The 25,807-nt window shown below is 41.4% G+C and overlaps 1 protein-coding gene across 1 annotated transcript in view; it reads left to right on the forward strand.

Moving 5' to 3' along the window:
* Positions 1 to 25,807, forward strand: part of LOC145347031 (peroxidasin homolog) — a 403,231-nt gene that overhangs the window by 313,107 nt on the left and 64,317 nt on the right. The window contains exons 14-17 of the mRNA XM_080194932.1: positions 5,954 to 6,110; positions 7,670 to 7,778; positions 11,806 to 11,963; positions 19,861 to 21,364. Of these exons, the coding sequence (XP_080051058.1) occupies positions 5,954 to 6,110; positions 7,670 to 7,778; positions 11,806 to 11,963; positions 19,861 to 21,364 (1,928 nt within the window). The remainder of the gene's footprint in view (positions 1 to 5,953; positions 6,111 to 7,669; positions 7,779 to 11,805; positions 11,964 to 19,860; positions 21,365 to 25,807) is intronic.

The following is a 25,807-nucleotide window of genomic DNA, read 5'->3' on the forward strand; positions in this document are numbered from 1 at the left end:
TGGGCTGGATGGGAAGACACTTAGAGGCCAGACGTTGTATTGTGACAGCCACAAATGAGATTGGGCTCGTGGCCTTCCTGGGTGTGATGGGGGCAGGGGAATTGGAAGATTGCAAACCAAAATCTTGCCATCGAGATTTGTGTTTTTGGCACCTCGTGAGATTTATTGGCCATTATAGGATTTGTACTGTAGACAGCACGGCTGCTAAATCATGGCTCAGGACTTTGAATACTATTTTTGAACAAATCACTTGGAAATATGAGCAAGTGGCCCAAGTTAACTTCCCCTCTAATTTTCAATTCTTTCTCTCTTATCAGAATGCAGCTTGACTGCAATTCAATATTTTCCTGAGTGATGTGGATTAAAGTGCAGATTTGTCATATTGTCGCATTGTGAGTCATAAGAAGTAACAAACGTACTAACCATGTTACTTTAAATCAGCAAAATGTTTTTCTACGACACAACGTGAAGGCCATGGGGGTGAGCTTACCAGAACTTGGCATGGTCTCCGTTCTGGCAGGACAAAATGGAGTGAATCATGTCGACGGCTTTGGGATAATTTCTGACCAAATCTTGCATCTCACTGATGAAAGTTTTTATGGCCATGAGAATAACATTGTTCCCGTGGGAGCCTTCCTCTGATTCGCCCACCACTCCTGAACTCAATCGTGCCAAGCATTTGGGGAGCTGCATATAAATGGCTCACCAGTGCTTGTTCTGCAGTCACAGCAGGGAATGGTAGCCTGGAAAGCCACACCGCGATTCTCAGAGGAAGTCTTGAGCAGACATCTTGATGGAGTGGAGCAGAAGTGGAATACACTCTCCTCCCAATCCAGAAGAAAGTCTCCACAAAGATCACCACCCCCGCCTGGGATGCAGTGGCAGCCCTGGTGAGTACAAACTCACTGCAGAAAAGCACAGGGCAGCAGTGGCACAGGAACCACATCTTCAACCTTCCAACTGCCTGCTCCACCAATACGTACATTGAAGCATGAGCCTCATTTTATCTATCCTCTGCTGGTATTTGTGGCCTCTGGTGTTTGTGGTGTCATTGGCCACCTCCTAAGTGGGGTACCCCTTGTCCCCAAGGAGCTGTCCCTCCTGCTGCTGACCTCCCTCAAAGACAGCTGGGATTTGCACGTGGCCCATGATGTAATTATTATGTACACTTCCCAGGAAACAGGCACACACTGGCATGAAGCACATTGTGTGGTCAGAAACGAGTTGAATGTTGAGGGGGTAGAATCCATTGCAGTTCCTGAATGGTGCTGCATGCCATTCAGAGTGAGTAGCTTGGGTGCCGTTTATCGGACCTTGTACCCGGGGCAGCCCTGCTGCTGGGCAAAGCCCATGATCCAGGCATGCTGGCTCGCCTGGTCCTGTCAAAATTGATAAGTGTTTCAGCCCTGGCACCTCCCTAATACATTTGTGAGTGGCAGAGTAGGAGATGCCACAGATCTGTTGTCCTGGCATGACCCACTAACATAATAGAGCAGCTATAACTTTTAAGGGCCACAGGCATTGCATGTCTTCCAGTTCCATGAGATGTTAGTTTGTGCAGACGTGGCCCACTTTCGTGGACGGTTGTAATCTTCAGCACGGATAACTGAATGTGGGAGCATTGACGTTGGAAGATTCTTGGTCAGTACTGTCTCTAACGTTGCTCCTCCAGGTTTTCTCCGGCTTCTTGAATAGCTGCAGGCTGCTGGTCCTGGCCACATGAAGCAGCATTCCAGTTGTCTCTGCTGCTGGTCGATTCCAATCAGAAGAAAGGCCAACTCAACACCCTCCATACACTGAATCATGCATTGAAAGAGTGAGAGGGGGAGAGGTTGTCACAGAGCTCTGACCCTCATCACTCCATTCATCTGTGACTTCCACCCCAGTACTTCCCATTACCTTTGAGAATTTGTGCTCTCCTGCACACTGCCCCCTGACACTGAAACCACATCCCCACATAGCTTCCTCTGTACTCCAGCAGGGTGAATACCATTGACAGCCTATTGTCTCATGGCATCTGACCCGCACATTTTCCCCCCCTCCCTGCTGCCTCCACCCACCCACCAACCAAAGGACAGAAGTCCTGACCTTGCCAGACATGACATTGAACAAGATGAGTGTTGTCAGCTATCACCATCATACCATGCCTGGGGATTTTCCACATTGTGAGCCTTGTACTGCTAAGGCTTGAATTGAAATACAGATCTACATCCGTGGGGCTTGGTGTTCCAAAGGGTAACGTTTTGTCCTCAGATTGTGCAACTTGATCTAGTTCTGGATATTCAAGTGGCATGCTGGACTCCTCAAATCGTCAGTTAGTCTCTGTGGCAACAACATTCATCTTGATGAGACACAACTGAATCCTAAGAGTTATAGAATTAGCTTTTGAAGCAATTCTCTGGAGGCAGCCTCATTCTTCGGCCTCTTCAATGCTGTGGAGTTAAGCAGCCTTGCATGTGAGCAATCAATGAGCTCTCACTACTGTACCTGAGAGTTGGAGTTCCCAAAGAAGTGGATTTAACTTTCCTGTCCAGTAATCCCCTGTGACCTCACACCATTGATAGAGTGAGGATTCTAGGTTTCGCTGCATCCACCCTCCACCAGGTGAGAGGGCTTTTATGCCTCATGAAGGTTGCTCCCCATTACCGATACCCATACCCTGCCCTCGCAGCCAAGCAGGACACAGGACCTTATAATTGCACCTAGTACTATTTTTCTCTTGTGGCTGCCTCCCACCCAGTTTTCAACTCCAAACAGGAAGGGCACCCACTTAAACCTACTGTTTAGGCACAAATCCAGCATGGAGGAACTGGGAAGTGGTCTCCCTCTCCACCCTCACCCTTGGTCCCAAGCAGCACTTTCATGCATCCACAACATTCTTCCTGGTGCCTCTTGCGTTTTGGACTGCCCGAGAAATAATGGTTGCCTGAGCGCTGACCTCCGATATGCCGCCTGGTGATGGAATCAGATTCACGTTTATGTAGAGCTATTGTAAATGGCACCACATCTCATGAATATTAGGTTAGTGCTCAATATCTGGCGTGAGTGCTCTCTAATGATATGTTAATGCATTCAAATTCGGTTTCCCAGGTGTTCCACATTACTCCATTGGCAAGGTTCATTCAAAATCGGAAAACAGAATCTCGCTGGCTTTTTCAAACTCTCTGCATTTTGATCCCATTCCGCCATTGCGGCGGACGGTGAACGGGGGCTCAAGATTCTGCCCTACATCTTTGCAAACATCTAAAATAAGATTTTTCTAGTGAACACTTTGAAGAACTCTCATACCCTTCACCATTTTTAATTCTTCAAACATTCTCATTAAAAATTCCTTACACAATCACTGTTACATTTTAAGAAATATAATCTATCTTGGTTTAGAATTTGTGGCTTTTGAACGAAAGTCATTTTCATTGGTAATATATAATTCCCATAACTTTGAGAGCATCTTTGAGAGTGGCATAGTAGGGTAGCATGGTGGTTAGCACTGTTGCCTCACAACACCAGGACCCAGGTTCAATTCTGGCCTTGGGTGACTGTCTATGTAGAATTTGCACATTTTCCCTGTTTCTGCGTAGGTTTCCTCTGAGTGTTCCGGTTTCCTCCCACAGTCCAAAGATGTGCAGGTTAGGTGGATTAGCAATGGTAAAATCACCCTTTAGTGTCCCAAGATGTGTAGGTTAGATGGATTAGCCATAGTAAATGTGTGAGTTAAGGGGATAGGTTGGAAGAGGGACCCGGATAAATTTATGCAGATTTGATCGGCTGAATGGTCTCCTTCTACACTGCAGGGATCCAATGATTTACTAATCTTCATATTTAACTAAGCTCAGTCGTGTGCTGTCAGAATAAGAAACAGAATTTCCTATATTTTGTGCCTAGGAATAAGTGTTCCTTAGATGCATTCCACAGGAAAATCAGTCCCATATGATCTCAAATCAAGCGTGCATCTATCATCCTCCAGATTTCACAGTTCAAAGTGTCAAAAGTATTCATAAAGAGAAAGGCATGCTATTCTGTTCTTATCTTAAAACAGAAATTTACAAGTATTTGGCAGTTTGTATGCTTCTCTCCGCAAAAATCGATTAAACTCTGATTGTGTTCAGGTCTTGCCCCGCAGCAAGTACCTGAGTAGCAGGCTTAAAATGACAGGCTAGTTTAAAAAGTAATAACAACCTTTTTCAGAGTTAGATTGCTCAGAATAATGCCAAGAGAGGTCTCCTAATATTGTTCCCGATGGTGAAGGTGTCCAGAACCAGGGGTTACAGTCTTAGGACGAAGATGAGGAGACGTTTTCTTCACCCAAAGAGTGGTGAGCCTGTGGAATTCATTACAGTAAGTAGTTGATGCCAAAACATTTGAATGTATTCAAGAGGCAGCTAGATATAGCACTTAGGGTGAATGAGTTCAAAGGTTATGGGGAGAAAGCAGGATTAGGCTATTGAGTTGAACAATCAGCGATGATCATGATGAATGGCGGAGGAGGCTTGAAGGGCCAAAAGGCTCCCTCCTGCTCCTATTTTCTACATTTCTATGTTAAAGAGAACCATGAGAATGGACTGGATTTCCATTTTGGCAGTTTCCCTATAAGATAGGATCAGGTTAGGACATATTTTTGCCAATGTGCTCTTTTAATATCGCAAGAGTTTTCCTAGGCCTCTGATGAAAATGTATGTCAGATGGCATCTTCATCACCAAGAAGGAGCAAGCTGCTGCAAAATTCTGGAGTGCTGCAGTGGGACACCCATTCCGAGTTAGCCACAATTAAAGGACCAGATGGTTTTTAAGATTTAACATAATCTTATTGAACCATACAAAATCCTGAGAGGGCTTGGATACCAGAGGATGCTTCCATTTACTGGGGAGGCTAGAACACATTGCAACAACAAGATGGAGACCCTTTTAAGATGGAGATGATGAGAGTTCTTTCCTCTGAGGATCATTAGTTTGTGGAGTTCTTTGCCACAGGAAACATTGGAGCTGGGTTATTGAGTTTATTCGAGGCTAGATTAAATAGATTTTTGATAGACAAGAGAGTGCAGAAATGCAGAGTTGAGACCATAGCCATTTCAGTCATAATCTTACCAAATGGTGGAGCAGGATCAAGACACCAAATGGCCTACTCCTGCTTCTAATATTTCAGAAGTATTTTCCTTGAGCCAAAGTCCACACCAGAAAACTAAAGTGTCTCAAGCTAAAAAGAGAAGCTCTGATGGAGGGTCATCCTGACTTGAAACATTGGCTCTATTCTCTCTCCACAGATGCAGTCAGGCCTGCCAAGATTTTCCAGCATTTTCTGTTTTTGTTTGAGCCCATTGTAAAGCAGTTTCCTCTAACGTTCTTGGAGAAAATTTACCACTGCTACAGCAGAGTGCACTACCATCACTTTCTTGGTGGTCAGTGGAGATGATGATGGCTGTGGCACAGAGAAAAATTGCGTATGAGTTTTGCCTTTCAATATCCTTTACATGTAATGAAGCATTCTGGGTTCAGATGGTCTACAATCCACAGGAGCGGAGGAAAGGGGCATTATGTTAATGTATATAATTGTGGGTAGATGCTAGTAGGCCTGTCACTTTGACTTCCCTCTGTTGTAGCTATCTATAATGATAGAATGGAGAAAGACCCAGCCTAATATTTGCCATCATATAGGAGCTCTGTGGGAAGGTATCTTTCCATGCTTTCTCTTTCTCTTAAAATGGGTCCTAAGAAGGTCTATTTGTTTCTGCTTTAGAAATAAACGGCTATAAATATTTTGTTCCTTGTTTGTTTCCACAAGCTTGTAAACTTGTTGCCAGCAGCTATTATTGAAGAAGGTTTTCTTTTTTATGAAACTTAATTTTGTGGAGGAAAAATTGGTCGTCTGCTTGGAAGAAACGTCTAATGGAAATATAAAATTTCTTTCAGAAATAGCGTTTCCAAGTACCTTCAAATAAATATGTTTGTTGAACAGGATGGAGTTCAAATTACAGAGAGTGGGAAGTTCCGTGTTAATGCAGAAGGAACCCTTGCTATCAGGGATATTGGGCAAGCAGATGAAGGAAGATATGAGTGTGCTGCACGCAACATGATTGGCCAAGCAACAACAAATATGCTGCTAAGAGTGACTGGTGAGTGATTTCTTTTTCAACCATGCATTTATTTTCCCTCTTGCTTTAATGGTGCTGATTATAATCATGCCATAGGAATCTTTTCTGAATAACCACAATCATATGCAAGTATTTCCTATGGGCTTTTGTTGATTATTTATCTATGCAGTGAGGTTTTCAGTTTCTGCATGGGGCACAGATCTTTTGGAAGTTTATTTTTGATTGTCTTTCTACTGTCCCTCTCCCCCCACATGCAAATATAGTTACAATCCTATAGTTACTGTAACCTGCGCAGATAGTTTTCTGAGTACTGATGGAAAAAATGCATTTTGTCAAAGCTTTCCATCTTGCACTTATTAGGATAATCACAAGAATACCAACATCAGGGGAAACAACAACTTATAATATATGAAAAAAGAGTGTTGAATAGTTGGCAAGTGGACACTGATTGGTTGCCATGGAAAATGCACCAGTTGATGTAACTAATAGTTAACTACCAAGCAATGTTTACAATTTAAACCAGGCAGCTTGACTTCACTTCTCAGACAGTATAAAGTTGTTGTTTGCCTTGACATTGGTATTCTTGTGATTATCCTGATGAGTGCAAGAAGAAAAGCTTCAGCAAAATGTATATTTTTCAAAAAGTACTACCAAATGACTATTATAAGACTGTTAATGCTTTGTCAATTGTGGAGATAACAGGTCCTTCTATTTGGCTTTCCTTTTACTAATACAAGCTATAATATTAGGTAAATGGTCAGTGCAAGTGAAATTATAGCCCTGTTGCCTCAGAACACCAGGGACCTGGGTTCGATTTCAGCCATGGGTGACTGTCTGTGTGGAGTTTGCACATTCACGTTATGCCTGTGTGGGTTTCCCTTGGGTTCTCCAATTTCCACTGTCCAAAGATATGCAGGTTAAGAACAAGATTAGAACTTGAGGGCAAACCTCAGAGTGAAGGGAAGCTTCTTTAAAACTGAGATGAGAAGAATTTTTTTCAGCCAGAGGGCTGTGGAGGCCAGGTCATTGAGTATTTTTAAGACTGAGATAGGTTCTTGATCAATAAAGCAATCTATCAAGGGTTAAGGGGAGAAGGCAGGAGAATGAGGATGAGAATCATATTAGCCATGATTGAATGCTGGAGTAGACTCAATAGGCCAAATGGCTTAATTCTGCTCCTATACCTTATGGTCTAAGTGGATTGCCAATGCAAGGTTGTCCCTTAGTGTTCCAAAATTAGAGGGATTAGTGGGGTAATTTGTGAGTTTACAGAGAGAGTGCGAGGGGGGTGGGGGCTGTGTAAGGTGCTGTGCCAGAGAGGTGGTGTTGACCTGATGGTCCAAATGGCCACCTTTTGTACTGTAGAGATTCTATGATTCTTAAATCGCACTTCTTTGTTTGATACTCAAGTGTTGCTGCCTTACGAGCATCCAGGATAAGAATAAAGAGCAAGCAATGTGGATTTATCTTGATCACCTGTGTGCAGTTTTACCATCAGGTGTAGGTGCCTCATCCATGCTCAATAAATTACTGAGCCATTTTGTAAGAATCTTTCTCAACTTGATGTTTCTTCCTCACAGTTCCAGAGAGGGGTCGGACTGGTGACAACTTTGTGGAGTCTTCCATTCGTGAAGCGATTCATAGTGTTGACAGTGCAATTAATTCCACACGCAGGAAATTATTTAACAAGTAAGCTATTTTCTTTCTGCCAATTTTCTTCCCACTCTCGCCCTTTCTTGTTTCTTGATGTGGTGATTTCTTGTTGGATATGATTCCATGTTTCATGGGTACTTGTTCTGTGATGGTGGTGATGATCAGCAGGCTTTTTGCCTGGGGCAGGCATCACAAGTGAGCATGATCCCATCTAATTTAGTCAGCTCGCTTTAGAGACTCAATTTTACCATTGTGTTGTACCCATTTTTGGGCATGAAAACTTGGTAGAGTCAAGCATGAGGCGAGCAGCATGATCCATGCCCATCTCCGCACCAGTTCCCCCTTTAACAAGGTCTGAAAATGGCCGCGATTGGGACTGCGCATGAAACAGACAACCATTTAAATCCTTTTGCATGCATTTACATTGACTTAATGGGCTGCACACCCAACTTTACCTGCACTTCCTCCTTTTCCACCACATTCGCCCATCTGGAATTGGCACGAAACAGACATGCTCTACAGAAGTCCGATACAGGTTCTCCAGTTAGTGAGAAGGTAAGTGCCAAGTGTCCAATGGCTCTCTGCTTGAGATCTGGGTGTGTGGCTTGGTGGGGGGAAGGGGAGGTCTGCTTCCACTCTGCCTGAGATCAGTGAGGTGGAAAAGGGGGTTGTATGCCACTCTGCCTGACATCGGTGAGGGGGAGGAGGTCCACTGCCACTCTGCCTGTCATCAGTGAGGGGAAAGGGGCATCCGCTGCCACTCTGCCTGTGATCAGTGAGGTGGAAAGGGGTGTCTGCTGCCACTCTGCCTGAGATTGGTGAGGGGGGAGGGAGGGTCCACTGCCACTCTGCCTGTGATCAGTGAGGTGGAAGAGAGGTTTCCGCTGACACTCAGCCTGAGATCAGTGAGTGGGAAGGAGTGGTACACCACCACTCTACCTGAAATAGGTGGAGGGGAAGGGGGGACAGGCCCACGATTGGTTTGGGTGGCAGAGGAGGTGTGGGGTAGAGGGAGTCGGTAATGTTGTGGGGGCCAGGGGGAGGCATTATCCAGCCGGGAGGGACGTGGCAGGGGAACCACATTCTATCTTTTTTTTTACTGCACACGCACAGTTGGAGATGCTGATTAGAGCTGCAGGCTTTTGTGTGCATTAAGCCCCGTTCATAGGCTTCTGCAGCATGATTTAGAATTGCTGATATTTTTTCAGGCAGTGTATGGGGGTACCTGAGAATGGGTCTAAAAGTCAGATCTGAAACACTCCCAGTTTGAAGTCTGCCCAATACTTAAAATCAAAATGGTAAAATAGGGCCCGTAGATTCATCAGTTCTGCACGCTTGGATAATGGTAACTAAACATGAACACAAATTCTAAATATTAATCCTCTTTAGAAGAGGGAATGGTGTGAAAAGCCTTTAATGGATAGCAGCATGACATCACTATTTGGAAAAGGTGTCATATGATCCTGTCTTAGTTTCACTTTTGCATTGAGTAGAACATATACGCACAGTTCTGATGCCTTTAAGATTTATATGTATGTATAATGATTCTCATGTGCCTAGTCTGAATATAAGAACCCGCAAAGTGTTTCCCCAATCCCTTATCTATGATTAATGCCTTGTGTCTTGTACAGTAAATAAGCCCAAGATATTATATCATAATATGACTTGGAGCAGTTCCTTAAAGATAAAAGAAAGTGAGAGATGCAGAGAGAAATTAGGCAGGAATTTCAGTTCTTAGAGCCTAAGTAACTGAGGACGTAGCTGCCCTTGTTAGAGTAGTTAAAATTAGGGATGTGCACAGAAAACTTGGAGTGTTGTCAGGCTGGAGAAAATTAGAGATCGGGGGGAGCCAGGTCAAGAAAGGAACTGAAAATGAGGGTGAGATTTTCAAAACCCATGCAATTGAAGGTTCTACTGGTCTGCATTTTTCTCAGAGGGTTAACTGCAAGTTCATTGATTAATTGGTTTGATCTCAAAGGTGTGACTGAAGTTAATTCCACAGTGGACAAGGAAATAAAGGGAAAGCATGATGAACTTTTTTCGACTTATTCATGGGATGTTGGTATTGCTGGCAAGACCAACATTTATTGTCCATTCCTAATTGCCTTTGAGTAGGTGGTGGCGACCTGTCTTCTTGAACTGCTATTGCCCATGGAGTGAAGGTACAACCACAGAGCAGTTAGGGATTTCCAAGACTTTGATCCAACAACAGAGAAGGAAAGATGATGGGTGGGATTCTCTGGCCACACTGAGCCCAAAACCAGAGAATCCATCCAAGCTCAATGGAACTTCACATGGTCTGCCCCTGGGAAAATTCCTGGCATTATTTTTTCAAGTCAGGATGATGTATGACTTGGTATAGAGCTTGCAGTGGAGTGGTGTTCCCATGTTCTTGCTGCCCTTATTCATCTAGGTAACTAACTATGGGTTTGGAAGGCACCTTTACTGCTGCTCCAGTTGCATTCAAACTATGTTGCACTGATTTTTATCTATGTTATGTTTTGGGTGTTTGCTGGTGGGATTGACAGATAATTTGAGTGTAACTTGACATCAGCAGAATGGGCACAGGGGTGCGTGTCCTTTTGAGTCCAACTTTGGGATGTGACTGTGCAGGAATTTTCAGACCTGCATCTTTAAACAATCAGGTAGCGATCTGTTTATAATGAGGTGAAATGAATGTTACATGGTTGACTATCATGAGGCAATCTGCCAAAGAGTCAAGCTGACAAAACTTGTAGAACTATAGCATGGAGATTAGCCTCTCTTCAATCATGTGCGTACTTTTCAGGACTGCCAACTGTTACATTTGATGTCCATCAGATATAATTATAGCAAGGATCTCAAAAGGTAAATAAGTAATGCTACATACCCTTGATTATCTCCACTTCCATTCAATACATTACTGTTTACCTTTGGGAATTTTCTGAAGAGACAGGAGATCAGCGGATTGTGTGTAATCAGCCAAAGAGTGTGGCTCAGTGATCAATGATTCTGGAGTGAACAGAGGATCCTTTTGTATATTATCCTCCTTACGTTATACTTTTTTCACACATTTTATTGAATTATTTTTGAACTGAAACATGATTTGATAAGAGATCACACGGGTCCTCTAGTGCATCAGAATGGCTTATTGCTTACATTCCTTTCCTTTGTGGTGCATCACAGCTTCTCAGTTCCAGTGAAACGTTGATGCACTGATGATTTCTGTTATTCACTGTGGCATTCAGCTGATCAACCAGGTATCATCATTCTGCTCTTCTAAATCTAGGCCACGATTTGCGCCGCCCTGAGTTTTCAGGAGGTGAATTTTGGCTTCAGTTTAATATTTACCTGTTGCAGCCAAAAACAACCCTGGGGTTTGTGTCCAAGTTGCTTGTCCTAACTGGAAAACTACCCACCTCTCAGTCCAGGCATCGATCAGAATACTAAAACACCTGAGCCCCAGAGCAAACATTGCTCGATTGACAGCTGGCCATTGAGTCTCTTGATTCACTTCCACTGTTTAATCAGATCATGGCTAATTCAAACCTGAACTTCACTGATATTCCACTAATCCATATTACCTATCTTAATCAAACAACAATTACATCATGGGACCTGATTTTCTTGTATTTATCAGGCATGTGCCTACCTTCAATAGGCTGGCAAGTTAATTTTTGAGACTTTAGTGGCTTGAGCAGGTTGGGTTAAAATTGGGTTCCTAATTAGTAACACACTGAGCTATAAAGAAGTAATTTAAAAAAAATGCAAAAGAAATATTTGCAAAGGAAAGGAAGAAAAATGTGCACATCCCATCTGTGAAAAAATCCAAATTTAAGAGCCAGGTAACCCAGGAGAGCTGTAGTTAGTTGTAGCTTTGATGTCTGATTTGTGAAGTGAGTCTTGTTATCACATTGCTGCTGGATTGCAATTGATTTCAGGACAATCAAAAGAATGCCCTTTATTTAAAATGTGAAAAAATACATATCTAAACGAGTTGCCTGGTCTAAATCTTATGAATAATTAAAAAGTTATGTCTGCATTACATTGGAATTCTACTTCACTTGTACGTTTTTTTTTCTAGAAGCCCACTTAGTCCAAATGACTTGCTGGCTTTGTTTCGTTATCCACGCGATCCCTTTACTGTGGAGACAGCACGAGCAGGAGAGATTTTTGAGCGGACATTGCAGCTGATACAGAACCATGTCAAGCAAGGCTTAACCGTGGACTTCAATGACATAGGTATGGCCCCAAGTCTGAAGAGAAACTTAGATGCATATTTGGTGGTCTGCAACGAAGCAATGTTACTCAGTGCTGACTTTGAGGAAAGTTGCCCACAATGGTCTAGTGATACCTGTGGCATGGACTTCCATTTTCCTGATAGCGATTTAACTTTGACTCTAATTCAAGAAGTGTTCAGATAGTCAACAATATTCATCATAGAATACCTACAGTGCAGAAGAAGGCCATTCAGCCCATCGAGCGTTCACCAACAATCCCACCCAGTCCCTTTCCCTGTAGCCCCACATATTTACCTTACTAATCCCCTGACATACCCCTAATGCTAAGGAGCAATTTATGTAGGCCAGTCAACCTAACCCATACATTTTCTTTTGGCCTGTGGGAGGAAACCGGAGTACCAGGGGAAACCCACGCAGCCACAGGGAGAGTGTGCAAACTCCCCACAGAGAATGACCCAGCCAGGAATTGAACTCAGGTCCCTGGCTCTGTGAGGCAGCATGCTAACCACTGTGCCACCATGTTGTCCCTTGAACATACCATTCATGTCGGACAGCATGCTGAGCAGCTAATTAGATTGCAGTATTCTCACAGACAACAAACCAGGAAATTAAAGGCACTGAATCCCTTTACTTTTACATTAAAATGTAAAATAGCAAAATGAATGATTAAGATTTGTTTAAGATAGAAGTTAAAATAAGGATAGACAAGCTTTAAAAATATTTTTGAGAAATATGTTTAATTTGAATCAATGGACAAATTTGAGTTTTCACAAATATAAAATTAGTTTTTCTGGGCCAGTATTTAACAGTAAAATTGTACACAATTAATAATCCAGTTATGCCTCATTTAAGAAAGTCTAACTTTTTGAAGGATTTTTAATGACAATATTACCTGTTTAAGTCTGTAGGTTCTTGACAGTTCAAAGACTTCCCGTTGTTTGTGGTCCGTGGGGACCTGAAAAGCACATCCTCTGCAAATTCCTCATAGACAGCGACTTCTGTACTTTCATCATATTCTGTGCCAAAAGAACTCTTAATTTTAGTGCAGTATGGCAGCAACAGTATTGCCATCATTAACATCACAAAAACCAAGCCAAAAAAGTGATAGATCACCAAACATAGACAAAATGTCCAAAAGGGTAAAATATAGTACCTGTGAGGATTATTTTATGTTTACAGTAATTACGTTTTTATCCTTTAATGGCATGTGGCATTTCTGGCTAGCATTTGTTTCCCACCCTAAAACAATTTTTAACGTGGGGTTTGCCTGCTGTTCCTGCCAATGGGATCCTCTGGTTCCCTCAGAGGTGAGTCCCTTTGGAGTGTTCCTGGCAGCTGGACAAACAAGCCATGCAAAATGCCATAGAGATTGATGGGACTGGAAGATTCTACTGGTGGCCAATGGCAAGCCGTCTCTGCCATCGGAAAACATGTTGCAGGGGTCGCAGAAAATCACTCCTGAGTTTTTATTGGTCATGAATGTTTGACCCTCCTTGGAGGTTAAGTTAGAAATTATATTCTGCAAATAACATACAGATGTATTGAAGAGGAAGCTGAACTTGCTTCATAATTACTGGATAGGTAGAGATGAAGACAAACCCATCATAAGCCATCCATTAAATAAAATCTACAGTCCCTAATCATAGCAGTTCTGTTTCTTAAATTATCTAAGTGATCTTCTGAAAATCCCATTACACATGTTTATCACTTGTTAAGTGTCATTTTAACTCTTATCACTGGGTGAAAAATGATAACAAATCAGCAATTTATTCTATACCTCACATGAATATTTTTGCAGCAATAAAAAATAAAATTACACTTTTTGTAGGAAGAACATCGTAAATTTGATGTTCATTAGTTTGAATCTGCAACATTTTCTGTACCGTCATAGTTTAATTGGAAGTTGTGCTCCACATTTATTGTCCTTGTCTTCTCTATCAGAGAGATGGAATAAGGGCTTGCTGCATCCACTCTATGTATTGGCCCGGTATTGCAGTATCTTTGGGAACAGTGCACCACTCACTTTCTGGGGTCATTCTGAAACTTCAAAAACAGCTCTCCATCCCTAGTGTGTGTGTGTGTGTGTGTGTGTGTGTGTGTGTGTGTGTGTGTGTGTGTGTGTGTGTGTGTGTGTGTGTGTGTGTGTTCCCAGTAATCATGGAATTTTTTCTACTGAAATAGACTTAAACTTGGCATGTGCACTTTATCACAGGTGTTTCTCCTAGTTTCCTTCTGGAATTCTAGTTAGGTATATTCTTTCTGTAACTAGTTTCTATCCAGTTATTGCTGGTCTCAATTTACTATAATTTAGTATTCATTTTCATGGCTTTATTTTTAGCAGTGTACATGACTCAAGTAGTAGTTTAGGCTGAACTTAAAGAAGAACAAGAAGTTTTTAATGGCACAATCATTATTCTTTTGCCACAAAACAGATAATTTGGTGTTATAGCTCATTACCATTTGTGGAATCTATATATCTATAAGTTGGCTGCTATATTTGATGTACAAATCTATTTCAAGTGCAAGTTATGTAAGCTGCTCTGAAACATAATAAGGTGCTATATAATTTCAAGTTTTCATTTACTTATTAATAGATTTGTAACCTTGTATCATAATTAGATAACTTGCAGCAGTGGAGTGTTAAACTTCAGCAGGGTAGCATTCCAATATTTTATGTCACAAAATGGAAGGACACAATTTCAAGGGCCTGCGTTTCTGAACCATGTGAGTTTTCAAACTTGACTATTCAGTTGAAGAGAGCAACAAGTGGAAAGTAGGCCCCTTCCACAGGAAGGAAAGGGCCTGGTGAGTCAATGGTTGATTGGTTATGTTATTAGAAATAAAATTTGAAATCAAATCAGAAAGGGGATTTTTTTTTCAATTAGTAAAATGGGAAAGTTACACAGTTTTACAATGTGTGGTCTGTGTGGTTAAACTTCAGCTTTAAGGCAATCTCACTGACATTATTTAACCTGAAAACACCATTCAAATGCAAGTTTTGTCTACTTTCTCCTTTCACATATTACCCGATCGGGGAAGGCAGTTGTTTGATGCTATATCATTGCTGGCTCCCAAGAGGAACACTAAGTATCGACTGAAAAAGAAGAAAAAATAAATGGCTGAATTTTTCTGCTTTTTTTTTTAGAAGGTTTGGTTAAAAATGGAATGGGTAGAAGGGATTAGTTTAAATCTGAAATGATTGGTAAGAATTTAATGAGAGAACTACCTGTCAACTCAGCAAGGATAACCTGTAGCAGAGATCCAATTAAACACTTATAAATCATTATACCTTTATCCCTGGGAACATTTCTTATGAGGATCTACTTATGAATTTTATTTTACTTCCATTATGGCTCTGACAGTTTTATTTAATGCTCATCTGAGCTGCTGTTGGATTCTCATAAGTCCTGCATCTGGGTGTTAAAGTGTAATGAAATAACCAGTTTTAGTTTGTACTCCAAATTCCTATAGTTTATTTATCTTATGGGTACATTTCTCTCATAGCTTCTTACAACTTATTTCAGCTTTAAAGCTAGCACTATTTTATTTTAAAACATCTGTTGGGACTAAGTGGCTAAAGGGCTTCAGCCTACTGTTGTCACCTCACATCCCAAGCTCCAAGGACAGGAGTATTTGAATGTTGGGAGCAGATGTCCACTCCTGCAGCAATATAATGCATGTGCTTGTCCCAAGAAGGCAGTGAATCGTTCATTCCAATATCAGATCAGGCTGAAGAAAAAGAACCAGGGTTTATCTTTCAGCTCCATTCAGTGTCTGGAGTAACAGCAATTGATTCACCTGTGATCAATTTCTGCTAATCTTTTCCACTTGAAGCCCAATTTTAGGCCCACAATCAGAAGTGTGATCCATTTTGGCAAATGCAATATGTCTATCAAAAATTTATCTGCCAGAATTCTCAGGGTAGCCTGGGAATACATCTAGAAATTCCTTTAAAGTTCCCATCATGTATAAGAGGGTGGGCAGAAGTACTATTGTCTCCTTTCCACAAATCATATGTGCAACTTTTTGGGGGGAGCGGTGGGGTTTGGTGGTGAGGAGATGTGGGTGATTAGCAGATGATATCCTGACAGGTCTAGTTTTAGCTGCTTTTTTAACTTCTCCCATCCCATACCATAATTACGTTCAACTTATGCAATTTTTATTGCGTAATTTCCAGGCTAAAATATTCAGCCATTCACTTTGCTCTTCTTTTCCAGGTGCTTAGACCTTTAATACATTTCATGAAAGCCAGCAATGAGATGTCACAGAGCTGTGGCTTATGGCTCTGCTGACAGTTGATGCTAGCATCCTGGCATAACTCTGGTGAGTTGAAAGTTTAATTTTCGATTTGCATTTCTGGGTAATGGTGTAGGGAGAGAAATAGTTAATGGCAGTGACTAACTGGTACAAGAATGCTTTATGTTTGAACGATAATTACGGCTAAGGTTTACTTTCCCTGCAATTAGCAAATGTTTTCTGTGGCCTCATAATTTGGCAAAAGACTTTTCATGACATGTAAACCAACACAATAATTTATTATAATGTGCCTTTCTGTTGATCATCATGGGTGAATAGTTCTTCAGAAATGCACCACGTTATATACTTAATGTGACTCTCGCATTCAGTGATGAAAACCTATTAGAAACACTTATGTTGTTTTTGGATTATTCCAGATATTTATCCGAGTTTGACGCAAAAAGAAATCTTTTTCTTTTTGAAAATTGTAAGTTAGCTTATTCAACATTTTCAGCAAATTTCTTCAAATCACATATAAAATGATTGAATAATGGCTTATATGCTCATCCATTTATTGAAGTTAGCAAATGAAATTCAGCAGGGAGTCTATTTAGTACTTTAATGCCAATTTTGCTTTCTGCTGACTGCAGCAAATAGAGCAAAAGATACCAATTAGTTCTTCATAAGTTAGCAGTTTCATCTCACAGTTTGAGTTTTCTCAGCGCCAGGCGACCATTACATTTCAGAAGACAATCCTTATCAGAAACATCTGAGAAAACTCTGGAGATATGTATTAGCAGATGACTAATAAATTATTTGTTATTACGAATACAATTATACTATTGTTCTACCAGGCACAGATAGGTTGTAATGATTTTTGGGATATGATCTACATCGCAGAATTGGATAGCATTGTCACTATTGAGTTAATGCCAGCATCATGCCTGCAATTCTCTCAACAAAGTGCTGAAAGGCCTAACTGGTGCCATTGTGTTACAGGCAGGGTGGCGTGGATGGAGCCATGTCCCTGACCACTCAGAGACTTCAAAGGCCTCTAAGCCCCACCTGGCATGCTTATTTCTCCAGAGAAATAAACAGTGGTTGCTAGAAGGTCCTCTTTGAGGACCCCTTGGTGGATAACTCATAATCGTGCCAGCTTTTTCTATGGCTGAAAACAAACTCTAGTACAGACATGTTGTTCCAGCACAAGAGGTTGAAAAAGACCCACTATAAAAAAAGATTGCAGTTAGACTGTGTGTCTGGTCTTTCTGGGAAGGCCTTCAGATCAGAAACATTGTGGTTAAAACCAGTAGCTCATGAGCAGGCACTTCAGAACAAGAGACCTGTTTAAAAAAAAATGGTGGTTAGAAACTATAGCAGTTCAAAAGAGGAAGCACTTCAGGCTTATTGAGCATAAAATGATTGTGTCAATAATAAAATAATCTGATGTGGAGCTGTCCATCAAAGCAGTTCAAAGAGGTTAGGCAGCACCTGACGCTCATTCAAGCTAGAAAGGGGTTTCACTCTAGTGAAACTGACATTCCCTGTCCATCATTCAAAGCTCTTTCTGAGTACCTCGGGCTTATGAGAAAAAGCAAAGGGTTCCCCTTAGTGAAACTGGTTTCTCTTGTCCATCAAAATACTTCGAAGGGCACTGGTAAGACCTAAGGTTCCTGAATTCAAGCAAGGGCATTCCCACCATAGAATCATAGAAACTGGGAGCAGGGATAGGCTATTCAGCCTCTTACTCCTGCTCCACCATTTAATACGATCAAAGCTGATCTCAGCTTGGCCTCAGCTCTACTTTCCTGCCCATTCACTACTGCCCTTCAAACACTTAATAATTAAATATCTATCCACCTCTTTGTTAAATTTACACAAAGCCTTGGCACCCACCATGCTCTAGAGTAGTGAATCCAACAGACTCATGACCCTTTGTGAGAAGTAATTTCTCCTCAAAGCAGAAAATTTACCAGCCATTTGTTTTGGGTTTAAGAGTGGACAATGAAGCACTGTTGTGATTTTGAAGGCTTCCAGGTCTTCAGGGGGCAATAATTTAAAAATCATTAGGGCACTTCAAAGTCACTAATAAAGACTGTAACCTGAAAGTTGCCTGAAATCACCATCCTAAGACTCATTTCCATGTTTCGCAGAGCAAACAGGACAAACATCCCACTGGTGAGCCCCAAGTTCAACCCCTTCCCACCAGCCCAAGCCTCCCTCCCCCGACTCTCAGGCCCCTTGAAGACTCCCACCACTGCAGCCTGGCAGCATAGAAGGGGCATATGGACACAATACTTACTTCTTTGCCCCTCTCTCAGAATCCATGGCACTTGGTCCGTGATGGTCAGGACCTGGAAATATTGGTGGCTGCTAGATTCCAATGACTTTAAAGTAGAAGTGATAAGGTTCCCTCCCACTCTGGGTAAGGTGGCAGGTGCAGCAGGCCTGGAGACGCCTGGTGAGAATCCTGATTTGGACCTCACACCCAATTCAACAGACCAACAGAAATCCTGGCTGCAGCTAATGACCCTTGGGAATTCCCCACCTCACCTCACTCTGCCTCACCCCCAGGTCTCATGAATTCTATCATGCGCTTTGGTTAATTTAAATAAATTAGACAAAGTGATTTGAAAAATGGGAATTAACATTGCTTTGTAGTTTAATTCTACTGCAGTTTAGTTCAGTGTAAGTAAATTGCTAAGAAGTGTGGATTTACAATTTTATTTTGAATATTTTTCTCATGAATTTTGCAAGGAAATATTTGTTTTGACCATGTTAAATATTTGCATTTCTGCTGACTGGTGATCCAACTGAACTGCTCTAGCTGGTTAGAATTGCCAGCATCAGCTGATAGGTGAACTGAGCTGCTATTTCTTCACCTTCTCTTTCTGGAGTGTTCTCTGGTACGTTTTTACCCAGATCATGTATTGGACTAAGACATAATGACATCAGCAGCTTATTGTTACCAGATTTGTTTGCTGGTTAGAAAGTGAGCCTGGACAGTATAATACCGAAGGGAAAACATTCAGCATTTTGATATAGAGTCGTGTCCAACCAGCTTCCAGAATATGTTAGTAATTGCTATTGAAAGTATTGGGCACTATGAGTCTTTATAGCTGCTCTGTTGGAGTACAGTTTTCTTTCAGTTCAGGATTGTTTTTCACTCTGAAAATCTGCTCTGATGTTGCACCATCCACAGTTCTTACGAGCACAGGTTTCCATTAAAATTATAGGAAAGAACTGGATCAAGTCAGAGGAAATGTCATAGAAATCCTACAGTGCAGAAAGAGGCCATTTGGCCCATCGAGTCCGCACTGACCACAATCCCACCCAGGCCCTACCTCCATATCCCTACATATTTACCTGCTAATCTCTCTAACCTACACATCTCAGGACTCTAAGGGGCAATTTTAGCATAGCCAATCAACCTAACCCGCACATCTTTGGACTGTGGGAGGAAACTGGAGGGAACCCACGCAGATACAAAGAGAATGTGCAAACTCCACACAGACAGTGACCCAAGCCAGGAATCGAACCCAGGTCCCTGAAGCTTTGAAGCAGCAGTGCTAACTACTGTGTCGCCGTTGTCAAAATGATTGTGGGAGATTAATTTCCATGATTGGGAATAGCTTATGCTAACCATCTTTTATTTCTTTCAGACTTCCGCTACAATGACCTTGTTTCTCCACGTTATCTGGACTTAATAGCCAATCTCTCTGGGTGCACTGCTCATAGACGATTCCCAAACTGCTCAGACATATGTTATCACCAGAAGTATCGAAGTCACGATGGCACATGTAATAATCTCCAGCATCCAATGTGGGGGGCATCGCTCACAGCATTTGAGAGAATTCTAAAACCAGTTTATGAAAATGGTTTTAGCCTCCCCAGAGGTACTGAATCCAAGCGTTTGTATAATGGCCATCCCTTACCGCTCCCTCGCCTTGTTTCAACAACAATGATTGGGACAGAGACGATAACTCCAGATGACAGATTTACACACATTCTGATGCAGTGGGGCCAATTTTTGGACCACGATTTGGACCTGACTGTTCCAGCTCTCAGTATGTCGCGATTTTCTGATGGACAGTCTTGCAGCTCCGCATGCAATAATGATCCCCCTTGCTTCCCAATTATGATTCCAGAAAATGATCCTCGCGTAAGAAATGCAAGATGCATGTTTTTTGTTCGCTCCAGTCCAGTTTGTGGCAGTGGCATGACTTCCTTACTGATGAAGTCAGTGTATGCCAGAGAGCAGATTAATCATCTAACATCATACATAGATGCGTCTAATGTGTATGGTAGTACAGACCGTGACACCATGGAAGTAAGAGACCTTGCAAATCAACGCGGTCTACTAAAAGAAGGTCAAGTTGTGCCAGGATCCGGTAAACACATGTTGCCTTTTGCCACAGGCCAAGCGATAGAATGCTTGAAGGATGAGAATGAAAGCCCAATTCCTTGCTTCCTTGCAGGAGATCACAGGGCGAATGAACACGTTGCGCTGACAGCCATGCACACCTTGTGGTTCCGTGAACATAATCGTATTGCTACTGAACTACTGAAATTGAATCCTCACTGGGATGGAGACACTGTTTATCAAGAAGCCCGGAAAATTGTTGGAGCACAGATGCAGCACATCACGTATAATCACTGGCTCCCTAAAATCCTGGGAGATGTGGGAATGAAAATGATGGGACCATATAATAGCTACAATCCAAATATGAATGGGGCAATCTTTAATGCTTTTGCCACAGCGGCTTTTCGATTTGGTCACACATTAATCAATCCTATTCTCCATCGACTGAACAGTTCTTTTCAACCAATTCCAGAAGGCCACCTTCCCCTTCACAAGGCTTTCTTCTCTCCCTTCAGACTTATCCAAGAAGGGGGTATTGATCCACTTCTCCGTGGCCTTTTTGCTTCTGCAGGGAAAATGCGAGTCCCCTCAGAGGTTCTCAATTTGGAACTAACGGAGAGGCTGTTTTCCATGGCTCATGCTGTTGCCTTGGACTTGGCAGCAATGAACATCCAGAGGGGTCGGGATCACGGCATCCCTCCGTATCCCGACTACAGAGTATTTTGTAACATGACTACTGTTCGGGATTTTGAGGACTTACAAAATGAGATCAAGAATCCACAAGTTAGAGACAAACTTAGAAGGTGAGTGTCACCCTGTTGTGAAAGTACAGGAGCGGGGGAAGGGAAAGACTATTTCCTTTACAGAAATGTTCCAACGTGTCAAAAGCTGCTTTTTATTTGAAGCTGTGTAAATAAGTTGATTACCGTAACATGAAATGAGACAGTAAAATGTCCATTGGAAGGAAAGAATGTTTCCCTTATTCCAGACTGTACCAAAATAGTATTGGGCAAGATTTAATGTAAGTGCCGTATGCAAATTTGCAGGTCAATGAATTAACAGACATGGAAGCTGCTATTTAAATTTTTCACTTGGTAGTTTTGTTACAATACAATGTGATATAATACAAGACACATGGCATTCACTTTAATTTGAGAGATCAGTTTTGTCAACACTCATTTTTTTAAGCAGCACCCAACTCAATAAACCTACCTAAATTTAATTGAGAAGATTTGAGGAACACAAAGGTTTAATATATTGGATGGCACATCTCCCCTAGAAATAAATCTTGCTCATAGGCAACTTCTGCAGTGGCACAAAACTGGGCTAATCACGTTGGTCTCTTGGATTAATGAAAATTACCTGAACTGTTATACTGATTTTACTGATGGTATGTATAACTTTGACAGTTAACTTAAGGGGCTCTGAGTATTTTTTCATTTAGACTGTCATATTCATGTTTAGTTGTAAAGTTGAAACCTACGGGCTGAGAAATTCAATCGCATCTGACTGTGGGTGTGCATATTTCTGTTCATGTGGGTTAAGGGACATAGAAAGAGTGTAAAAGGATGATGATTCATCTCATTTGCCGTCTATTCTCCTGATACTCTCAAAAAGTTAGTATGCAGGGACAGCAAGTGATTAAGAAGGCAAATGGAATGTTTATTGCAAGGGGAATGGAACAGAAAAGTTGGGAAAGTTTACTGCAGCTGTACAAAACAGCTCCTGGTGAGATCACATCTGAAGTACAGTGTACAGTTTTGTTCTACTTACTTGAAAAAAGGTATCATTATGTTCGAGGCAACTCAGAGATGGTTTGCTTGACTGATTCCTGGGATGAGTGGCTTAAGCTTATGAAGGTAGATTGGGCCTGTATTCATTGAAGTTCAGAAGAATGAGATGTGATCTTATTCAATAAGATCTGCCATGATCATATTGAATGGTAGAACAGGCTCCAAGGGCTTGATGGTCTACTCTTGCTCCTAAGTCTTATGTTCCTTTGATACAATGATAATGGAGTTGTTGACTAAATATGGTAATCAATCTCAACCAATTATTTCCAAGAAAAGTTACGACATGAGGATAACATGATTAATCCAATATCTGGCTGGCCACTCATCTTCCACACTCCAGAAACTTGAGCTCATCCAAACCTTTACTTCTCATACCCCAACTCTCACAAGTTCATTTGAAACACAACCCTGTGATTGCAGATTTATAATTGGCTTCTGGTTTGATAACATCTCAATTTTAAATTCTTAACCTTGTTTCCATGTCCCTCAATGGCTATCCCTTTCCCGTTAATGCCTTCTAGTCTTATTTGCTCCAAGATCTCTGCGCCTCATCCAATTCTGATCTCTTGCACATTCCCTATTTCAAGTGCCTCGTCATTTGTGCTGTGCTTTCAGCTGGTTCAGTTCTAGATTTCCATCCCTGAAGCTCTTTTTTCTGTCTACCTCGCCATTATGATGCTCCTTAAAAACTTACCTCTTTGCTCAAGCTTTTGGTCATCATCTCTAATATCTTGTAATATGATGTGGTATTAAATGTTCTTATATGGTTCCTTTGGATTGCCTTGGGACATTTTAACTAGATTAAAATACTGTATAGTTGTTGCACCACACGGCAAAACTGGCCGGTACGTGTACCATACACGCCAAGCCAGAATGGTGATCAGATTTGCTGGACGTTATCATTTCATGAATGACAATTTCAAGCTTGCAAGCTACAAACTCCTCATAAACCATGTTTATCAGAAATGTCCCTCAAACTGACATTTCTGAAATCCTTTTCAATGCCTAAACTGAAATTTGTGTCAAAAATATTTTATGGATAGAAAAGAAGTGCAATCATTCATTTGTGTCCCTTATCGATACTTATGGCGTGAGAGGAAACAGAAATCTTAGCTGAAACAAAACAAAGATTTGTCAGGGTCTTGATCCAAATGGAACAAAGATAATTGGTTTCAGTCTCACAAAAATCATTACGGATAAAACTCTAATTTGTAGCAACTTTGAAACTCTTTCACAAAATGTTACAGCTGTTTCAAGCTGAGAAACGGATGTGGAAGATGTCATGTTTCATGTTAAAGGGAACCTAACCCTCAGCGGTGAAATCATTGCTTTCAAATGTGATTTTTTAAAAAAATCTCTGTTTAATGATGCCATATCTTTTCAGCTGTTTCTTATTCAGTTGGATCATAGAATTCCATCTTTTTTAGCCCATGTGGATTTCCATTATTCACATTAAGGATAATGAAGTTAGGCAACTCAGCTGGCATAGAGAATGGGTGCTTCACAATGGTGAGAGAGACCATTGTGTCCCATTGGCTAGCCATTGCCCATCGCAAGTTGAGCAGCTCTTGACTAATCGCTTTCTGACCTACCGTGATCCATCTTTGTCAATGGATGCCCAGAACTCAGGGAGATCTGCTCTCTGAGTTCTGCTCAGCAAATGGGCAGAATCCATTGCACCAAGCAAACAAACAAAACTAATGAAAAGAAAGATGCCATCTCTTCAACTGGCAAGCTGCAGCATCAGGTCCATGTGCATGGGATTCACAGACAACTTAAAGCTGGTCAATAACACACACAGTATGTGATCAACATGGGCATTAATAAGGTGAGTATAGACATGGAAAGCTTGTCTCTTGTAGGAAAACTAAGAGTAGAACACTGAAAGGAAAACATTACTTTAATCTGCCTAGGGAAGAGTTCAGAAGAAATGTGTGAACAAAGTGAAAGCTTCAATGCAAAGAACCCCAACAAATGGTTCAAAAACTGTTCCCTCTGTCCACTTCTCAACTCAAACAGGGTCAGTTAACCTCATGAATATCTATACTGCAACTTTGTGCTCCATAACAGAAGTGAAAGACTAGTTCTACAAAAATCTTGACTTTGATATTAGCAGAATATCTAAGTTGGAACGTCTTTACCTACTTGTAATTCATTGCAAAAGTAGGTACAGGCCGTGAGGCATGGCCTTCCTGCATCAGACATGTCCTGGGAAAGATAAATGAGAACTGACAGAGATTACTTGAGTTTTGTTGTTATCATGAGCTTTGTGTCAGGGAGCCTTCTTTCAAAACAACCCATTCCACAAGATGACCTGGAAATATCCAAAATCAGGGAATTGGAACCAGCAGGATCTGATCATCATCAGAATCTGAACAGGATTGTCAACACAGGCAACTATCACAGCTCTGACTGTAATGCAAATCACTCCCTGTTGTGCAACAGGGATAGAGTTCAACCCTTGAAGATTTTTCATTCAAAGCAGAAATGCCATTCTTATATCAACATAAGCCATATTGTCAACCTGGATAAAAATCAACAATTCATCTCGATTGAACAAGCCATCCCTAGCATTCTTATATTGAGTGCGGACAAGAGATGAAATATATTTCAAGACAACATCTACAATACAAACTCTCAACATATGGGAAGCAATTGCAGAAAATTGCTGACTGAGTTTGAAGCTGACATGATGTGATGGAAACTGTTCTTGAAGCCAAGTGATCCATGCTCATTAACTATAAAAGAGATTCAAGCTTGAAGACTCAGAATGCTTGTAACCAGTGGGATCAGGCCTGGGAAAACAACAGTTTATAATATACAGTAATAACTTGGAGGAAGGAAGTGAATGTATTATAGCCAATTTGCTGACAACACAAAATTAAGTGGAAAGGCAAGTTGTGAGAGGGATACAAAGTGGATAAAAAGTTGGCAAATGGAGTATCATGTGGGAAAATGTGAAGATGTTCACTTTGGAAGGGAGAACAAAAGAACAGTATTATTTAAATGGAGAAAAACTGCAGAAAGCTATGGCACAAATGGACCTGGGAGGTACTTGCACACAAAACAGAGAAAGTTAGTACATAGGTGGAGCAGATAATCAGGAAGGCTAATGGAATGTTGACTTTTATTTCAAGACGATTGGAGTATAAGAATAGAGAAATCTCACTGCACAAGGCACTAGTTAGACCACATCTGGAATACTATGATCAGTTTTAGCCCCTTATTTAAGGAAAGATGTTATTTCATTGGAGGCAATTCAGAGAAAGTTCACCAGGATGATCCCTGGTATGGAGGGGTTGTCTTATGAGGAAAGGTTAGAACATAAGAACATAAGAAATAGGAGCAGGAGTAGGCCATCTAGCCCTTCGAGCCTGCCCCGCCATTCAATAAGATCATGGCTGATCTGTTGTGGCTCAGTTCCACTTTCCCGCCCTCTCCCCATAACCCTTA

Source organism: Carcharhinus amblyrhynchos, chromosome 8, assembly GCF_965287045.1.
Source record: "Carcharhinus amblyrhynchos chromosome 8, sCarAmb.v2.hapA, whole genome shotgun sequence".
NCBI lineage: Eukaryota > Metazoa > Chordata > Chondrichthyes > Carcharhiniformes > Carcharhinidae > Carcharhinus > Carcharhinus amblyrhynchos.